The sequence below is a fragment of the Propithecus coquereli genome, unplaced genomic scaffold (assembly GCF_000956105.1).
Source record: "Propithecus coquereli isolate 6110/MARCELLA unplaced genomic scaffold, Pcoq_1.0 Scaffold49, whole genome shotgun sequence".
NCBI classification, from domain to species: Eukaryota; Metazoa; Chordata; class Mammalia; order Primates; family Indriidae; genus Propithecus; species Propithecus coquereli.
In genome coordinates this window covers 329,967-348,823 of record NW_012150729.1, presented here as the reverse complement: position 1 = coordinate 348,823, position 18,857 = coordinate 329,967, and the positions used below count along the sequence as shown (strand labels likewise).

The window sequence follows — 18,857 nt, the reverse complement described above, 5'->3', positions numbered from 1 at the left end:
ATGTTCTCTTCCTCTCCAGATTCTTCATGTAATTTTTATCTTGTTTTTGCTACCTCTTTGCAAGAGACTGTAAACCCTTTCGGAATGATAAGAAAATACAGGAAAATGAATTAGTTAGAAATATAAACAGTTTTTTAGAAGAATTAACAGACATGTTTAAACCATACTTGGTGAGTGGATACATAAGAACAAATCAATTAGTTAACAATAAATTCCATTTGTAACTAAAAGTCATTGGTAAGATAGATTGGATACATATGAGAAAGAGGGTGACTGGAAAAAAAGTGAGTAGGATAAAAGATGGATTAAATGGCTAGATAGGAAAAATGAATGAACAACAGAGTGCGATTGTAGGTCAAAAGGTATGCTAAGGAAGGTGTATAAGGCATAGATAGATACCGTGTAAAAGGCAGTATAGAGTTCACATGCAGATATGGGAGGATTGGCAAACAGGGCATTCCAAGAGGCAGGAAATTCTTGAGTAGATTAAAATGTGTGATAAACATAAAAAGGAATAAAGGGAAATGAGGCCAGAAAAATAGGTTGTAAAGATGATAGAGGACCTAGGATGTTGTTAGAACTTGTTCAAACTTTATCTAGCAAATTTAGAAGAACTACTGAAGCTTTTAAAGTATTTCTAACTTGCTAGGCCTGGCTATGGGAGATGGGTGCTAATGATGAAGTAAAGAACTGACGCATGATTTAGATCAGTGGTTCTCACTTTTTGGTCTTAAGATTCCTTAATGCTCTAAAAAGTTATTGAGGACCCCAAAGAGCCTTTTGCTCATGTGGGTTATATCTATCACTATTTATAATATTAGAAAATAAAATCAAGAAGATTCTAAAGTATTTTAAAATTCATTTAAAACCAACAATAATACACTTATCGCATATTAGCTTTTTTAAAGGAGAAATTAAATATAGTGAGAAAAGTGGCATTATTTTACATCTTTGAAGGTCTTTTCAGTGTCCGGCATAGCAGAAGGCACCTGGGTTTTCATATCTGCTCACATTCCATTGGCCCTCAGAGCTATGATGGCATCACATGTCATGTAGCAAAACATGTAGGAAGTTTTTTTACCTTCAACTTTCTCCACATTTCTGATAACTTTCCTCTAGCCCCTTAGCAGAATTTGTCTTTTGTTCCACCCTACTTCTCTTGATCCAACCAGATAAAACAAATATGTATTAGCTTCTATTCAAACAAGAAGGGCCAGTCCTTAAGATAGAAGGTGCCCCTTTCCATAAAGTCTCAGTAGTTCAGATTCCTTGGAAACCAGTTCTTAAAATGCCCACGATTGTTAGGGTTTTAAAAGTTTAATAACTAACACCCTCTTTTCTTCTCCTTAAGTTGAAAACCAATGAGAGAGAAAAATAAAGGACAGATAGACTGACAGAGTGGATAACCTGACTTTCAATCTGCAACCAACTTGCCCACCTACTCTTGGTCAGCACAGACCACTGCAAACGCCCCTGTAGGGGGCAGATCAGAAGAAAGATCAGAAGGGGCTGAGCCACATGGCCCAGCATCTTCCCCCAAACTCTCCAGTCCTCTGTAATTCCTTTCTTGCTAAGCAAGAGAGGGAGGAAGGAGGCCAGAAATCTTACTCCAGAAGGGATGAGAAGTAAATGTTCCCTCTCTCCTCAACAAGATGCTTTTTATATTTTACCTGTTTTGTAAATATGTGAGAGTTTTATTGTCATGTATCAGTGGCTTTAATGAACAACTCTCTGTTGCTCAGTAATGACTACCAGAAGAAGATTTAAGGTCACCTTTCCCCAAATCCAAATCATCTTTTTTTCCCCCCTACTCTCTGCAATTGCTACAATTGAGTAAGTTCATTTAGTAACTTGAAAGGACATTTTGCAATTTGTTTGTCATGGAAGGTTATCAGATATTGTATTGCTTGAAATTAGATGTCTTGTGAGAACTTTAGGGAAATTTGAATAGCCATGCCATCTGCTTTCTAAGTTTTTAGGATAAAACTATCGGGGTATGTGCCTATTATGAATCAGTTTTAATGTATTCATGGGGGAAGATATTCTAGCAATTAATTGTAAAATTCAGAAACATGGGTTTTAGGATCATATAGAACCGGGTTTTAATCCCAGCTTTGCTGTTTACTAGCCGTGTGACCTTGAACAAGTTCTAGTTCCATGTCTTCTCTGCTTCGTTGTCTGAATTATAAATGAAGTATATGATAGCATTTCTGTCATTAAATTGTTATGAATTTTAAATAAGAAAATGCAGGTAAAGCATTTATTGCTTATGTTTGGGATATAATTGATATGTTTATTGAATATTACATATAATATACATATTTTTATGTAATCCAGAACATCAGGGAATTGTATAACATAATCATTTTATCCTCTTTTTCTGATTTCTGCTTTTTCTGAATTGAGCTTTTCACCATTGGCTTATACTGAGGGGCATTACAAAACAACTTTTTGAAACTTATGTTCTTTCAGGAAGAGTTGTTGAGGACTTTGTGTTTCATAGTATCCTCTCTATAACCCACCTTGAGGGAAATAGTTCTGTCAGATCTCAGTCTAAGGAATTGATGTCTTTTTTTTTCTAAGCAGTAGGTTTGTGTTTCTATCTTAAATTGTGTAACTGATCATAGTGCCTTTGTTACATTGCTGTTGAAGAAGCTCAGAACCAAACTTGCAGCCCTCCTTTAGCAAAGTGGACTGTATCTTATGGCATGTGTTCTGGATACTCATCTTAATCTTCGTTTCTCTGCCCCCACCTCCTCTTTATGTTCTCTTCCTCTCCAGATTCTTCATGTAATTTTTATCTTGTTTTTGCTACCTCTTTGCAAGAGACTGTAAACCCTTTCGGAATGATAAGAAACATAAATACATTTAAAGTAAAAATGCTGAAGTGTAAAATTCTTTAAGCCTTAGGAACATACTTGACCTCAAGAAATAATTGTTGGTAATTTAATTTGATTAGGGTTTTTTTTGGCCATTGTACAAAGGTAGTTTGGAATAAAATGCTTCGCGTGCTTTCTGACGTGGGTGGCGATGCCACATCACTGCAGTGCCACAGATCTCCCTGCAGTGTGTGATTACATGTTTTTCCATATCAAGCACATAACTGTATGTGTTGTTGTTCTTGTCCAGTAGCTGTCTAGATATAATATGTTTTCTCTTATATTCTTGAGTGAGCAGAGTTGTGGTTTAGAGTACCATGAAACTGTAGGAATGGAGTATTAAAAGGCCTGAATACTAGAACCTGCCTCAAAATGCAAGTCAGGTAGAGATGATAGTGCACATTGTGGTAGAATGTGTGTACTGAAACGTCAGGGGAAGAGCCATAGCAGGGCAGAAAATGTATAACCAAGGGCACCAAACAGTTGTAGTGTTTGGTGTTGGTTCCACTTCAATTTAGGAAATATTTTGAGGTTTTATACTGTTTCAATAGTTTCGAAGTATTATATTTTGTATCTATTTATAGTGAGGTATTATTCTCCTAGTTTCGCAGACTCAAATCTCAAAATATTGAATACTAATCCCTAATCTTAATTTCCCTCCCTCAAAATCTAATGAGTTATCAAATCCAATTGTGTCTTCCTTTGAATCAATATTAGTCAAATTAGAGGTGGTAGGAGGTGAGTTTAAAATCCTTTCTATCTCCAGAAGTTTTCAGGTCTCTGTTCATAGTCTCTGTTCTGCTTGCTTGGATCTAGCAGACTCCTAATAGTTTCTTCACGTTTGGCCTTTTGCTACTCACATTTATTCCTATGTCTCATCAGCAAGTGAATCTATTCTATTGCCCTGATGACTGGCTATCTGTTGCCTGTGAAATTGTCTGAATTCCTTGGGCAGGCACTCAGGGTGCTTTGTATTTTTGTTCTTGTCCACATTTTCAGCCTTGCTGCTTGCTGTTCTCATATGTGGACTCTTGCTTGTTACCCTAATTTCTATCTTCTCGATACAGTGCTTATAAATATCACTAATGATGACCCTGCTTCTCAGGTGACACATCGAGGATTAGTTTTAATTGCATACAGTGGTAGTCTCAGAAGGTAGAATTTCCCTTTAGTTTTTTTGACACCAGTGAGGGTTATAGTTGAGAAACAGTGTAATGGGTACCAGACGGGAAACTTAGCATAGTTGGGCTCCACCAAGCTCCAAATGAAATTTTGGCAGTCATCCTTTAGAAGAGCCAGCCTTAGGCAGAATTAGGCTCCAGGTCAGTTAAACAAAATTCACCCAAGGACCAGTTGACTTATTTTTTTAAAAAAATCTATTAGTTTCAGTTGACCAGGTTTTCTTTTGTCTTCATAAAGTCTTTAAAAGTATGTTTAATGTGCTCTTGACTGCCCACCGTGTTGCTGTAGCTAGAGGCCTGGTTTCCTTACCTCTTATGAAGGTATTAAATTTTTGTGTGTGGATAGTTGTTCGAATTGGTGTTTCTGTGAGGGGAATTTCTATTCTGCCATCTTGCTGACATTACTGTTTTTTCTTTTTTCTTTTTTTAAGGATGCTCAAAAGCAATAGAATTTTTCCTAAGAATTTTAGATGTTCTGTAAATAATAACTTGTACCTTGAGGAATTTAGGACCAAATAAGAGTATCTATAAATTGTGTCTTACATATACATACTCAAATAATGTTAGCTGCCAGTATTATTTCTGTTTTAGATGGTATTTCATATTTAAATCTATAACCTTTTTTGACATCCAGAATACATTACAGTCGTCCCTCAGTATGTGCAGGGGACTGGTTCCAGGACCCTACAAGGATACCAGAACCCATGGATGTTCAAGTCCCTTGTGTAAAATGGGGTAGTGTTTGCCTGTCACCTGCTCCTATCCTCCCATATACTTTAAATCATCTCTATATTACTTATAATACCTAATACAATGTAAATAGTTGTTGTTCTGTATTTTCATTTGTATTTTTTACTATTGTACTATTATTTTCAATTTATTTTTAAAAATATTTTGATCTGTGGCTGATTGAATCCAGAGATTTGGAACCTATGGATATGAAGGGCCAACTGTATATACTTCCTATCTTCTTGTACTTTATATTTGAATTTCCAAAGTATAATTTTTATTTTGAACTCAGGACAAAGATTCTATAGTCAATATCCATCATCATCATTGGATGGCTTACTTTATTGAACAAGGAATTTTAAACCTTCTAATAGGTATGAATCCTGTGGTCAGACTATAATCAGTTACCTTTTCATAATAATAAGTACAAATAATAATGCTCTACAGAGAGTGGTACCACTTGTATTGCTGATATGTTTTCTGACCTTGCAGTGTATATCATGTGGCATAAAGACTTTTTAAGGAGGGGAAAATGCCAAATATAAGCATTTTTGTCCTTTGTTTTTAATTATGTACTTTGTTATAATGTTGTATTTTTCTTTGCATGATTATCTTTTTCCATGTTAGAATAACCCCAGATGGCAGCTTTTAATTTTTATGCCATTAAAAGAAAGCATGTAGTCAACATCAAGTTTAGAATTATAATTTTCAAAAATGGATCATGATCAAAACATATATACATTGATTACTAATTAAGGCACAGCCATATCAGTGGTAAAGAACAATGCTATTTGAAACAAAACCAAGTAGCAAGTAATAGCTTTTCCTTATAATGGTTTTTCTCTTTGAGTTACTAACTTGATATGGAATTATGACTTATTCATATATCACAGATGCTTGTTCTGTTTATGGCTATGTAGTATAAATAGCATATGCTATTGTTTTAATAAAGTTTATAATTTTCTGATAAATTTTATATATGGCATGTAGTTTTTGAAAAAAGTTCATATATATACAAACAAAAAGAGTATTCTAAGTGTGTTAATATTTCAGCCTTTTCTAAAAAAGTTACTAAAATGATTTAAAAATACTAATTACACAAATGCTGTACTTTATTCATATAGAAATTTTCACCTAGTTTCTTTTTTCTTTTAAAGATCAGTGGATAAGTCTGTCATAGTATATAATACTGTAAGTATATCAAAATCTTATGTGATCTAAGGCATGTTTATTAGACTACTGAACTTCAAGTTAGGCATGATAGAAAAAGTATGTATTTTTTCTGTTTAGTATGCCCAAGGATATAATATGTACATTTTCATAAATACTAAAATAGTTATGCAGGTAAAGTATTCTGTGACAAGCCCTTAAATATTTAAATAATGATTTTTTTTTGTTTGTTTGAGGCACGGTCTCGCTCTATTGTCTTGGTTAGAGTGCAGTGGAGTGATCATAGCTCACTGCAGTCTCCAACTCCTAGGTTCAAATGATCCTCCTGCCTTAGCCTCCCAAGTAGCTAGGACTACAAGCATGCACCATTATACCTGCTGTTGCCCAGGCTGGTCTGGAACTCCTGGGCTCAAGCGATCCTCCTGCCTTGGCCTCCCAAAGTGCTAGGATAACAGGCATGAGCTGTGCCTGGCCTCAATAATGATTTTAAGATGGACAGATTTTATATCTGATCATAGAAAATACAGATTTAAAGAGTACCAATATCCAAAAGATCACTTTTGATTATTAAACTTTTACACCAGGCTTCCGTAACAGCAAAGAGTGAATGTTTACCCCAGGGTTTTTGGAGAGCATAGTTGAAAGTAGCCTGCTATTCTTAGAATCTTGGCTGGATTTTAAGAGTAGCGTAAGATAGAATAGGTTATCATGGACTTAGAAAAATGGGAGTTTTTGGCTGATCCATGTGGGTAAAGACAAAGTTGCATGAGCATGAAGAAAAATGTTTTACGTATAACAAAAGATGTAGTTGACAAAAAATTCTTTAAGAGAAATCAGTGTTGAGTGAGCCTTATAACGATTAAGTTCAGGCTATAGCCAGCAAATAAATGGAGAAATTGTCAAAGTGTAGTGGGTCAAGCAAGTAACCTAAACTGGGCCCCCATACAGAGGTTCATGTCATTGAGAGTTCTGGCAGGAAATGGGAAAGAACACTCAAGCTAGATGAAGTAGATCATTAATATTACTCATGAACTTTTTATGAGAGTTTGCATTCACAAAAATAGTTTTAACATTAAATTTTCTCTGTAAAATATGTATATGAGTCCCACTAAATACACCTAAATGTTGGATGGCCACCTAAGTGTCCTCAAAATCTAAGTGTTTAATTTCTAGTCACTGGTCCTGCTATGTGTACAAGTCACATGTCGTAGCAGAAATATAAATTATGTCATATAGTAGACGTTTAGGTTACTAGTTAGTAAGTTTAAACAGGTCAGCAAATGCCATGGCTCTGCTCTACTAAACTTTTGTAAGAAGGTGGTCAGTGGACAGCAATGCTGGCAATTGAGAAAGAGTGAAGTAAGTACCTGATAATACTAGTAGTTACATACGCCATTCTCTATCATTCATTTGAGTGAAGTTTCAGCTTACATTAGTAGTATTTATTTATATCATTAGTGATATTATAATATTACTGTGTAAATGTTAGTAATATTTATAATGAAGATATAGAGTACGGATAGGATATACCCATTTATGTCAAGTGAGTCTTTATCAGAAACTTTACTCTTGCCCGAATAAATATAAGGCTGTTTTTGTTGTTTTTCAGAATACCGAGAATATACTTTACACGTTGACTCAGCACACCAGGTCTGAACTTAATTTCACTTTGTATTAATATAATTAAACAATTTAGAAGATACATAATAGTTGTTTTTATTAACTAGGTATGTCACAACTTGTGCCTTTGCACCCAACGTTCTTTTACTTGCTACTGGTTCAATGGACAAAACAGTGAACATCTGGCAATTTGATGTGGATACACTTTGCCAAGGTTAGTAAGGACATCATCTTTAGTCCACCTCAGCCCCACTCACTGTTAAAATTGGAAATTCGGTAAATCTTTTGACACGTTATTCACATGGCTTTTCTCATATAAAGTATACATCTCACATTGAATTTTAAAATAGAGAAGCCAGTGTCAAAGTAGCTGCCCTACGTTAAAGCTGTTGGTAAATGCTTTTGGGTCCATATTTATGTATATCACACCTTCCTTGCTTTTGTAAGCTGTTTATTTATACTTCATACTAATTTTTAAGATAAATATAGCCTGAGGACAGAATAGAAGTTACAGTTGTATTTTGTTGGTTTTATTTTTGGCCTCATCAAGCAACATTGCCATATAATTTAGGAGTTTTATTTTTATCACTGTCAAAATTAACCAAATAGTGGTGCTGATATGCAGATGATGGAGCAAATAGAATACATTTGCTGGTATGACTTTTATATAATAAAGAAAAATTGTTTTTCTGGAGTGAAAAGGAAAAAGTTCCAAAGGAGGAGTATTTAATGTAGTATTAAATAATACTTTAATTAGATGTAGGATATTTGATTTTTTGAAATTCTTAAAAGGAAATTAAAGTAGTGAAACAGATTAAGGAAATTTCATTTACTTTGTAATTCAAAGTGAGAATGCTGATAAAGGAAATACTTTTGTTTGTTATTTCACTTACCTTTTTTTATATCTTAAGCAAGGAGCACAGAAGATCAGCTGAAGCAATTTACTGAAGATTGGTCAGAGGAAGATGTCTCAACCTGGCTTTGTGCCCAAGGCTTAAAAGACCTTGTTGGTATTTTCAAGATAAATAACATTGACGGAAAAGAGCTGTTGAATCTTACGAAAGAAAGTCTGGCTGATGATTTAAAAATTGGTAAGATTAGGCAATCTTAAAAACAACTTTTAGTATTTACTCTGAGGTTGGTTTTATTTGCATTAATCATTTCCTTTTAATATTCTGGCACAACACTTACTACCTGTCATCTTGATTATAGCCATCCTAGTAGTTATGAAATAGTATTTCATCGAGCTTTTAATTTGCATTTACCTAATGACATGGAACATCTTTCAAGTGCTTATTGGCCATTTATATATCTTCTTTGAAGAAATGTCTATTCAGATCCTTTGCCCAGTTTTAAATTGGATTATTTGTCTTTTTATTGTTGAGTTGTAAGTGTTGTTTATTCTGAATACTAGATTCTTACCAAAAACAAGTTTGGATTCTTAGCATCATGCTCTACTAAACATAATAGCCAGACGCCATTACCATTATGCTGTAGTAAAATCTTAGTTAACCAGAAAGCTCAGGAAATAGGATACTCATGTTGAGATTTATTGTTAATGAAGAGTGAAATAACAAAAAATATTTGTTATATAAAGCCATTTTAAAATGTAGTAGTGTACTTTCCTTACATAGTGAATATAGTATGTGAGTCTGTTTAAATCCCTTGGAAGTTTATGGTCTTTTAAGGAGTTCACAGAAAGATGATTTTGTGAAAATACTTAGGTTGAATGGTTATATACTCAGGTCATACTGTGAAAGTCACTTTTGTATCTCTAATATTTGTTTTCTAATTTACTCATTCTTCCTGAGAGTAGGTAATAATAGAGTGCAGCTTTGTTTAAAATTTGGATGAAATTAGCATCTTAATTGATTTCTCCTTGATCTCTCACAATGAAATCTTAACAGTACCTTATCAGGCAAAAGTACTTGATAATATAAAATAATTTCAGATGCAACAAAATATGTTTGAAAACATAAGAGAAACATATGAAAACAATTAATAGAATAGAATTCAGTTTTTATAGCCAGATAAAGAAAGAATAAGACATTCATTCTTATAGGATTTAGCTAATGGCCTGAAATAGTTTTTGAAGGGTGAATCTCAGGTTTAGTGGTAGTAATAATTTTAAAGTTCAGTGAAATGGGTTTTGGAATTATCAGGCCCAAGCCAAAATTGAAATATAATTTAAATGAGTTCTGTGGTGGTCTAATAGCTGAATTTGAAAACTCATTATTATGAATGGAAACAAAATGTTGCATATTCTCTAGTAAATAAGGAATCTGCTTTATGTTTGTGGTGAAGGTTTGGAAAGTTAGCAAACTCAACAAATTAAACAGAATAAATTAGTAAATAAATAGACTAGAACATTTATTTTTTCCTCATCATCGTATTTTAAAGTTTTTGCAAAACCTTCAATATAAAGGATCAAGAAACTAACTTTGATCTTCTACAAATGCTAGTTTAAGCTACAATGAATTTCTTTTAGCCTTGAATTTTGAGAAAAGCAGACTTTTCTTCAAAACAGTCAATTGGACTAATAGAGATAAAATTTGGTCTAGAAACAAATGTGTTAAAAGGTGAACTGATAGGATATATGCTAATGAATTTTACTTTTTTTATGCATAACTATTTTACTTACATTTGCCTTTGTGGTATAACTGTTAAAACAGGGCCTATGTCAATGTGAACAAATAAGAATTTGTTTAACATTCAGCATATGAAAGAAGTTGATTAATTGTGCAGTAAAATACATTGGAGTGTTTGAGACCAAAGTAGTATATCTATTATGTTTGACACTGAAAAGATATTTTTAAGGAATTAAACAGTCTGTCAAATCTTTTTTCAGTGAACCTTTTGTAAATACACAGTAAAGGAAGTTTCTGTAGACATGAATATGTTTGAATCTGGTGCTTTAACCGAGGATAGTCATTTTCTAGGATTGTGTTAATGACAACTTAGGGTACAAAAAACATACAGTTTTTGTTAGGAAATAACTCCTTATATCTAATACTACATTTGCGTAAGGAATGTCCAGACAGAGATTATAGGCTCAAAAGATCCTTGCTGTTGAGAAGGATATGTCGTTAAGACATTTGTAAATCCATGAATTTCTGAATACTACTATAACATTTAATATCTCATTCAAAAGGCAATAAAGTATGAAAGGTGAAGAGCAAGAAGGTCACTTTCATATGTGGTATTAGGCAAGTTAGTAAGTCCACAACAAGCCACATGGCTTCCATCTGCTCATTGGCCTCAGTTGATATCTGGGCTTTGGGAACCTTGCAAATTGCTGTATATATTGGAGTTTTGAATTGCTGTAGATGATAAAATGGCAGAAACTTGGAGTGACAGATGCCAAGGAACTCTTGTATATCATGTCAGTGTTTATGCTTATATTCAGATAATAATCAATTGTAGATGCCTAATTGGGAATAAGATTTTATTCAAAGGGTTCACTCTTTCTTTTGGTCTTTTCTTTCCAAGAAGTCATAAAAGCACACAAAACATTTTTAATCATTTTCTAATTTAAAAATAATATCTAATTTCTTTTCAATTTTTACACACTAATTGTCTTCACATCCTTAGGTTTTGAAAGTTTCATGTTTCAGTTCCTAGTAATACTTGATTATGCAGATTTTCAGTTGTTGCCTAACTATGAGTACATATATTGTTAAGTAATTGAACATTTACCATTTTTTGCTTTATACACGATTAAAGTGAAATAGTCCCTTCAAATCTAGTTACTGTGCACTGACCATGACTGGAGGGGTGTAACACTTCCAGTTCAGCTGCTCTCTTAGTTGGCCCACCCCACTTTCCAGTGAGTACTCGTTGGACATTGTGGGGTCTCCTTTTCTCAGGCCTATCAGATGTCCTGTTGCTTTCTTCCACTCAGATGTCAACCACATGTCTTATGGTGGTTTGTCCTTTTTATTGTCCACTTTATTGTGGGGTTCATGAGGATACCTTGCTACCTTGTTTTGTTGGAAATATCCATGTGATTTGAGCTTATCTAATTGCTCTGTTTTTTTGTGGGGATTCAGAGAAATTAAACTATACTACTTCTACCACCATCTTCTCTAAGTCCTCTTTTAAAAATTTCTACTGTACCTATAGTTATGTGTTTCTTTCCTATAGATTTTATGCCTTCTCTTGTTTTCTCTGGGGATTCAGAGAAATTAAACTATACTACTTCTACCACCATCTTCTCTAAGTCCTCTTTTAAAAATTTCTACTGTACCTATAGTTATGTTTTTCTTTCCTATAGATTTTATGCCTTCTCTTGTTTTCTCTGGATCATTCTGTTCAGAAGTTTGACTTTTTAAAATAAAATTTATTAAAAAATAAAAAAGGAAGATCAGGTGCTGTGGCTCACACCTGTAATCCTATCACTTTGGGAGGCCAAGGTGAGAGGATTGCCTGAGACCAGGAGTTAAGACCAGCTTGGGCAACATAGAAAGACCCTTTGTCTACAATAAATAGAAAATTAGCCGGGTGTGGTGGCATGCCTTTAGTCTCCGCTACTTGGGAGACTGAGGCAGGAGGATCGCATGAGTCCAGGACTTTGAGGTTGCAGTGAGCTATGATGATGCCACTGTACTCCAGCCTGGGCAACAGAGTGAGACCCTGTCTCAAAAAAAATAATAAAAATAAACAGTTTTTAAAGCTTTCATCCCAAGAAACCAGCTTTTGTTTCTGTTCTCTGTTATGGCAACAGAGAGTGACCACACCATAGTCTGTGCTTGTTAGTTTCCAGGCTCTAGCTCAGTCCTGTTATCCAGCCTCCAGTTGATGTTCATAGTGCTGCTTTGGCGATGATACTTAGAGGACAAAGTTGGGAGAGTAAAGGGCACAAGTAGAAGGTCTCTCTTCCATTCACGTACCCAAGTCTCTGCTCTAAGCTGTCATTTCCCATCTTCCACTCTGGAACCTATTTACCTTCTATTTCCTCAGGGGTTTTCAGAGTTTAGTTTTGTCTGTTTGATGGTTATTAACTTCTAGATTCCATCAAACTCTCAATTATGTAGCATTTCTAGAGTTGGATAAAGGGAAAGGAGGAGGGGACAGGAGCTGGTGGCCCATTTTTAAACTTGTCATCAGGAACCAGATGCCTTTTCAGGGTTATAGCAAACAGCCAGATTTTGTCCATTACCTGGACTGAGGGTTTATTAGCCCTCAGCTGCTAAGGAATCCTTTCTTTCTGAGAAGCTAAGTTTAAAACACTTTTTTCCAGCCCTCCATCACAAAAGGAGATGTTTGTTTCTGGTTAAGTTCTGTGGCAATGGTTTGGTAAATGCTTCCCTGAGGGCAAGGTGATCTGACTTCATTTTTAAATGGTATTAAAATTGGACAAGGATAACACCCAGTTTAACCTTTTCTTATCTGGGGAATTTTGAATTCTATATTCTCTATTATAAATGTTAGCATTCTAAATACTAGTACATATAATATTTTTGACAGATAAAATTCCTCAGAATATTTCCTCAGAATGTTAAATGTTCTTATATCCTTATTATAAGTTGTATAATTATCCCTTTAAATGAGAAGGCTACTGTCTAATTATAAGCATGTTCTAGAAACACTCAAGACAGTTTATCAAGCCCTATCTCTACCCAGGTGGAGGATTTTCACTGGGCAAATGATCAGGAAGCATACCCCTCTCATAACATATTTGCTACCATCTCATCCTCCAATACTGCCACCTCACCAAATCTCGATCTCATCAAAATCTTCCATATGTTGCTGTTACCTACCTATTAAATTATTAATGTCTATCTCTACTCTCATTTCTCTCCTTACTTAGCTTAGAGTACATGGTCTATCATTATAACTTCTCTCAAGCCCTTCATTGTATTTGCCTGGCAAAATAAAAATACACAGCTTGGCTAACCCTTGAAAAATGCAGCATTGTGAATGGGACCATCCTGGGAAGAGCTGGACTCAATAAACTATCATGAGTGAGCGTTTCTCAGACTTGTTACATTAATACTGTCTGTGGTGATCAGACAACAATGTGCTTGATTTTAGAGGCACCCTTCCCTAAATAGGCACTTTTGTGTTGAACTAGCTTTCTCTTGAATCTGGATAGTGATTTCATAAAGAATCTGAGGGAATCTGTGAGTCCTAAATGTTTTTGCAGAATCACTTGACATGTAAAGAAATTGTTGATTTATGTTGTAGCACTTTTAAAAAATTGTCCTCAGTTTGGTTTCAGTGAATTACATAGGAAAAGAGTCACAGGAAAGCAGCCCTAAGCAGCAGGCAGCTACTAGGCTGACTTGCCACATTTACACAAATACGGGCGGTGAGCCCAAATGGATTTAAACAGTGTCTTACTCATGGCGCAGCAGGAGCTTCATGTTCTAATTGATTCCCCAGTCCCAGTAAGTCTCATGGGTGTGATTTATGTTTGTATTTCAGCTGAGGAACCCTGAGCATATGAAATCCCCAGTCTTATAAGGGGGCTGCAAGCAAATGAGCCCAGGAGGGAGACATTATCTTTATACTGGTCAAGAAACAAATCTGCCCTCTGACTGGGAGGGAGACACCATCTCTAGCTTCCAAGGATGTTTGCAAACATCCTTAAAAAGATTGTCCAAGACAAAGGGAGCCATGAGACATGTATAAACACTGGTGGAGAATTACCTCCCAACAGAAAGTTGGTTTGGCTTTTTATGGGAACTATAAGGCATTCTGAAATGTAATTCTTTTCTTCTACCCACCCTACCCCCAAATACCAAAACCTAAAGTAGAACTGTCAACTAGTTCTGAAAATGTAAACCCAGGAACACTAAACTTCCTAAAATTAATTATACTAGACCCCCTAACTAAAATTAAAAATTAAGGCCAGGTGTGGTGGATCACACTTGTAATTTTAGCACTTTGGGAGGCCGAGGCAGGAGGATTGCTTGCTGCCAGTTCAAGACCAGCCTCGGCAACATAGTGAGACCTCTGTCTCTACAAAAAAACAAAAAAATTAGCTAGGTGCAGTGATGTGTGCCTATAGTCCCAGCTACTTGGAAGGCTGAGGTGGGAGGATCACATGAGCCCAGGAGTTCAAGGTTACAGTGAGCTATGATGATGCTACTGCATTCTAGCCTGAGCAACACAGAACCTCTTAAAAAAAATTAAAAATTAAAATAAAACCAAGAATAAAAACAAATGAAACTTGTGCATGTAGTTTTAGACAAACGGGTGAGCTTTATTTGTGATTGTACTTCATGTAAGAATCAGAAAATATATCCAATTTCATTACATTAAAAAATATAACATGGCATTTTTACATTATTAACTCAAACATCTTTAAAAATGATTTTTAGGACTGGACGCAGAGACTCATGCCTGTAATCCTAGCACTCGGGGAGGCTGAGGTGGGAGGATCGCTTGAGGTCAGGAGTTTGAGACCAGCCTGAGCAAGAGTCAGACCCTGTCTCTACTCAAAATAGAAAAAAATTAGCCAGGCTTGGTAGCATGGGCCTGTAGTCCCAGCTACTGAGGAGACTGAGGCAGGAGGATCACTAGAGCTCAGGAGTTGAGGCTGCAGTGAGCTATGATGACACCAATGCCCTCTACCCAGGGTGACAAAGCAAGACTCTTGTCTCAAAAAAAAAAAAAAAAAAAGGTTTTTAGAAAATTTTTTGTTGTATGCATAAATTAACCAATAATAATAAGCCTTTTCTGATTTTGTGGAATATATTAACATCTGGCAACCTGAAATTCTTGAACTTTCAGAATCTAAGGTTGTTTAAAATAAGCTATTAGCTGCTGATACATATTAGCAATGTAATATTCTATACTACAAGGATTCATTAAGGAACTTATAAAGGAAACAGTTCCAAGTAGTAAAGGAGTATGTCGGAAGATTTTTGGCTGTAGTTGATAAAATCTCTATTTGTGAAAGACTTGCATAATAAGGATTACCAGTAGTTCTCCAGCTGTAACAATAATTTCTTTTCAGAATCTCTAGGGCTGCGTAGTAAATTGCTGAGGAAAATTGAAGAGCTCAGGACCAAGGTTAAATCTCTTTCTTCTGGAATTCCTGATGAGTTCATATGTCCAATAACTAGGGAACTTATGACAGATCCAGTCATCGCATCAGGTACGTGTGATGGTATCCTAAGTTCCTGGGCATGCTGTGTGCTAAATGAATAAAAAATGTAGACAGTTTACAGAACGTTTGCTTAAATGTGGAGAATTTTTAAAATTCCTATTTTATTTCTCATATATAGTTGGTTTTTTTCTTTTTGAAAACTCATTAGACCTGACATGAACAATTGAACATTGAATATTTCATAATAAATAAAATCGGACAGAGGAGGCTTAGAGTTGAGACAAAAGGATTAAGTTTTGCTTAAACTTATGAAATGTGAATTTAGTTATCAGGATATAAAGATGAAATACTTTTTAAAGATAGAGTGTTGAAATCTCTTGTATTTATTTTGTCTCTCATGAATTTAAACAAACTTACTGAAATAAGAATGTAAAGATTATAAAATTGCATCATTCCACATTAATTTCTAATCATTGTCAACAAAGACACATATACTTTTACATGGTCGCAGTCAGTGAATCCACATTATATTGCGTTTTTTTATTTTGGCCTAAAATAAAACTTTATACATTTCTGAATATTGGCTTAGTCTGTATTGACAGTCTATAATTTTCACTTTTAAAAGCTTTATTCCATGTGGCTTTATAGTACATTTTGTTTGACTCTTCTACTAGTTAATGTGAGTATGTGTTTGCAAATCCTTATATTGTAAATAGCATTGTGCTGATATCTTGGTATTTCTTTCTGTTATTACCATTACTCAGTGTTATTTCCATGGGATATATGCCCCAAAGCAGAATTAATCACAGAATATTTTATGAATATGAAAAACAAGTTTTGATAAATCTTAGATTTATTAGATTGTTTTCTAGAAAAAAGACACCAGTTTAGAGTAGTACCAGCAATATATTTAAGTGTACTTATTTTTACACAGTGTTGTAGTCACCGAATTTTGTACTTCCATTTATTTTTGCTAGTTTAATACTTGTTTAAAACTATTCCTTATTTTGCTAGGGAGGCAATGAATTTTTCTACATGGCAATTTACTGTTTATGAATAGGTATAAAATAATCTGTTCACCTTCTTTGATAATTAACTTATGAGGGACTTAGATACTTATATATTGTGTTAACATTATTGGGACTATTCATATTGAGTTTTATCATTTTAATATATTTGTCTCTGCTTGCTCTGAACTTTTCTAGGCATAGTATTTTTCATTTATACAACTGTAAACATTTTCTTCCAGTTTAAAAAAATACTTAGCTCTCTTTTTCTCTGATACATGATTAAACTAACAGCCTATTTGTATTTTTTTGCAAAATTTTTTAATTGTAAAATAATATATGCTCATTTTTTTGTGTACAAAATTTGAAGCAAACATAAAAGTATATAAAGTGACAATCACCTCATGTAGTCCTGAATCCCAGGTCCCAAAGGCAAGCACTGAGACTGGTTTAGCTATTATAGTTCTAGATATTTTTTGCTGTGTATGCTTATGTATCACATTTTAAATAGCAGTAGAATCAAGCTGTATTTGCAAAACCGGGCTTACAGTGTTTATACTGTTCTGTATCATACCTTTTTTTTGTACAATGTCCATGGACATTTGCCTGTTTTAGGTGTGTAGTCATCTCTAAGTGCTGTTTAATTTTTTTTAAGTTTAGTTTCTGGGGAAAGAAGTAGGCATCACTTTATCTACCTTGTTCTTTTTTAAAGGCTGTGAAGTATTCAGGGGTGTCTGTGTCCTATAACTTATTTCATTTCCTGTTGGTTTTTTGTTGTTATAAACTGTGCAGCATTGTATAAATTTATCCTTGCTGTCCTAATGTGAATATTTCTGTAGGATAAATTCCCTACAGGTGAAATTACTGAAGGGAATTACTAATACTGACAAACTGCCCTCACAATATAGCAGGGGGGTCCCTGTTTCCCCCCATCCTTACCTATACTGAGGTATTAGCAATCTTTTAATCTTTCTCAATCCAATAAGTGAAAAATAATCTCGGTTTGCATTTCTTTGTGTAATACTGGCTTACACAGTAAAAGGGTTTGAACACCTTTTAATGTTTTACCCATTTATAATTTTTTGTGATGCTTTTATTCCTAAGCATTTAGTTCATGTTCATTTCCTTTAATTTTTATTCTTTAATACGATGCACGTATGGGAGGCAGTGTGCCTCTCTAGTTGAGTGCATGCATGGAAGAGCCAGATGCCTGAATCTGTCTCACTGCTTCTTAGCTATGTGATCTCATGGGAGGCTATACAACCTCACTGTGCCTTATTTTCCTCATGTACAAAATGGGGATACTAGTACTCACCTCATGGGATTTTTGTAAGGATTCAATGAGTTAATGTATTTGTAGGTACTTAAAACTGTACCTGCATATAATAAGTACTCAATAAAAGCCAGTTGGCTATTTTTATTTCAGGCTAGGACATTTTCTATGACTGTAGCAATGGCTATACATTTTTTGACTTTAGTATGTTGTATCAGGACTCTGGTTTGCAATTGAAAGCAGCTCAAGTCAGCTTAAGCATAAATGGCAATTGATTTATTAAAAGTGAGTCTCAGGAAAAACTGGCAGCACAGAACATAGTAGGGTTCTGTCTCTTATTCAGAGGCTTCTTAATGTTCAGTTTCTGTGATGTTCAGTGCGCTTTTTTCCTACATGATAGAAAAATACGACAACAGACAGGTATCAAATTTTACAGTTTCACCCACCAGGGAGAGACAAATCTGACATCATTTCTGGTCCTGACTCCCAAAAATCCTGGAGAAAATAACTCATTGGCCTAATTTGAGCCAGGTTCCTACCCTAATAAGTAGTCTACTCCAGGAATGAAGTGGAGTTCTGTGATTTGCCCAAAGGTGGAGAATAGAATTATTTATAAATGTGGCCAACAGCATAAGGTGGATAGTGGAGGAAGGAACATTTCCCAGAAAAGGGGTATGGGTGCTGGCTAAACAGTAAATATCTACTACAAAGATTTTCCCTTATCTTTAATTTCTAAGTAATGTATGCTTCCAATTTATATTTCCTTTATCCAAAGATTAATACAACTATTTTAAAGTGTGCAAGTAGTTTGATTAATATTAAGGCTGTTTTTTGGAGGAAAGGTGTCTAGTTTTGTTGCATAGGATCAAAGAATATGAAAGCATGTTTCTTTTGAAAGGGAGTTTGAAATTTTCCTAGTATGTTTGTTCATGGTTAATTTCT

At 34.7% G+C, this 18,857-nt stretch overlaps 1 protein-coding gene across 1 annotated transcript in view; it reads left to right on the top strand.

Annotated features, from left to right (window-relative positions):
* The window catches only part of WDSUB1 (WD repeat, sterile alpha motif and U-box domain containing 1), a 46,131-nt gene that overhangs the window by 15,885 nt on the left and 11,389 nt on the right, over window positions 1-18,857 (top strand). The window contains exons 5-9 of the mRNA XM_012655832.1: window positions 5,947-5,980; window positions 7,569-7,609; window positions 7,687-7,793; window positions 8,491-8,670; window positions 15,543-15,683. Of these exons, the coding sequence (XP_012511286.1) occupies window positions 5,947-5,980; window positions 7,569-7,609; window positions 7,687-7,793; window positions 8,491-8,670; window positions 15,543-15,683 (503 nt within the window). The remainder of the gene's footprint in view (window positions 1-5,946; window positions 5,981-7,568; window positions 7,610-7,686; window positions 7,794-8,490; window positions 8,671-15,542; window positions 15,684-18,857) is intronic.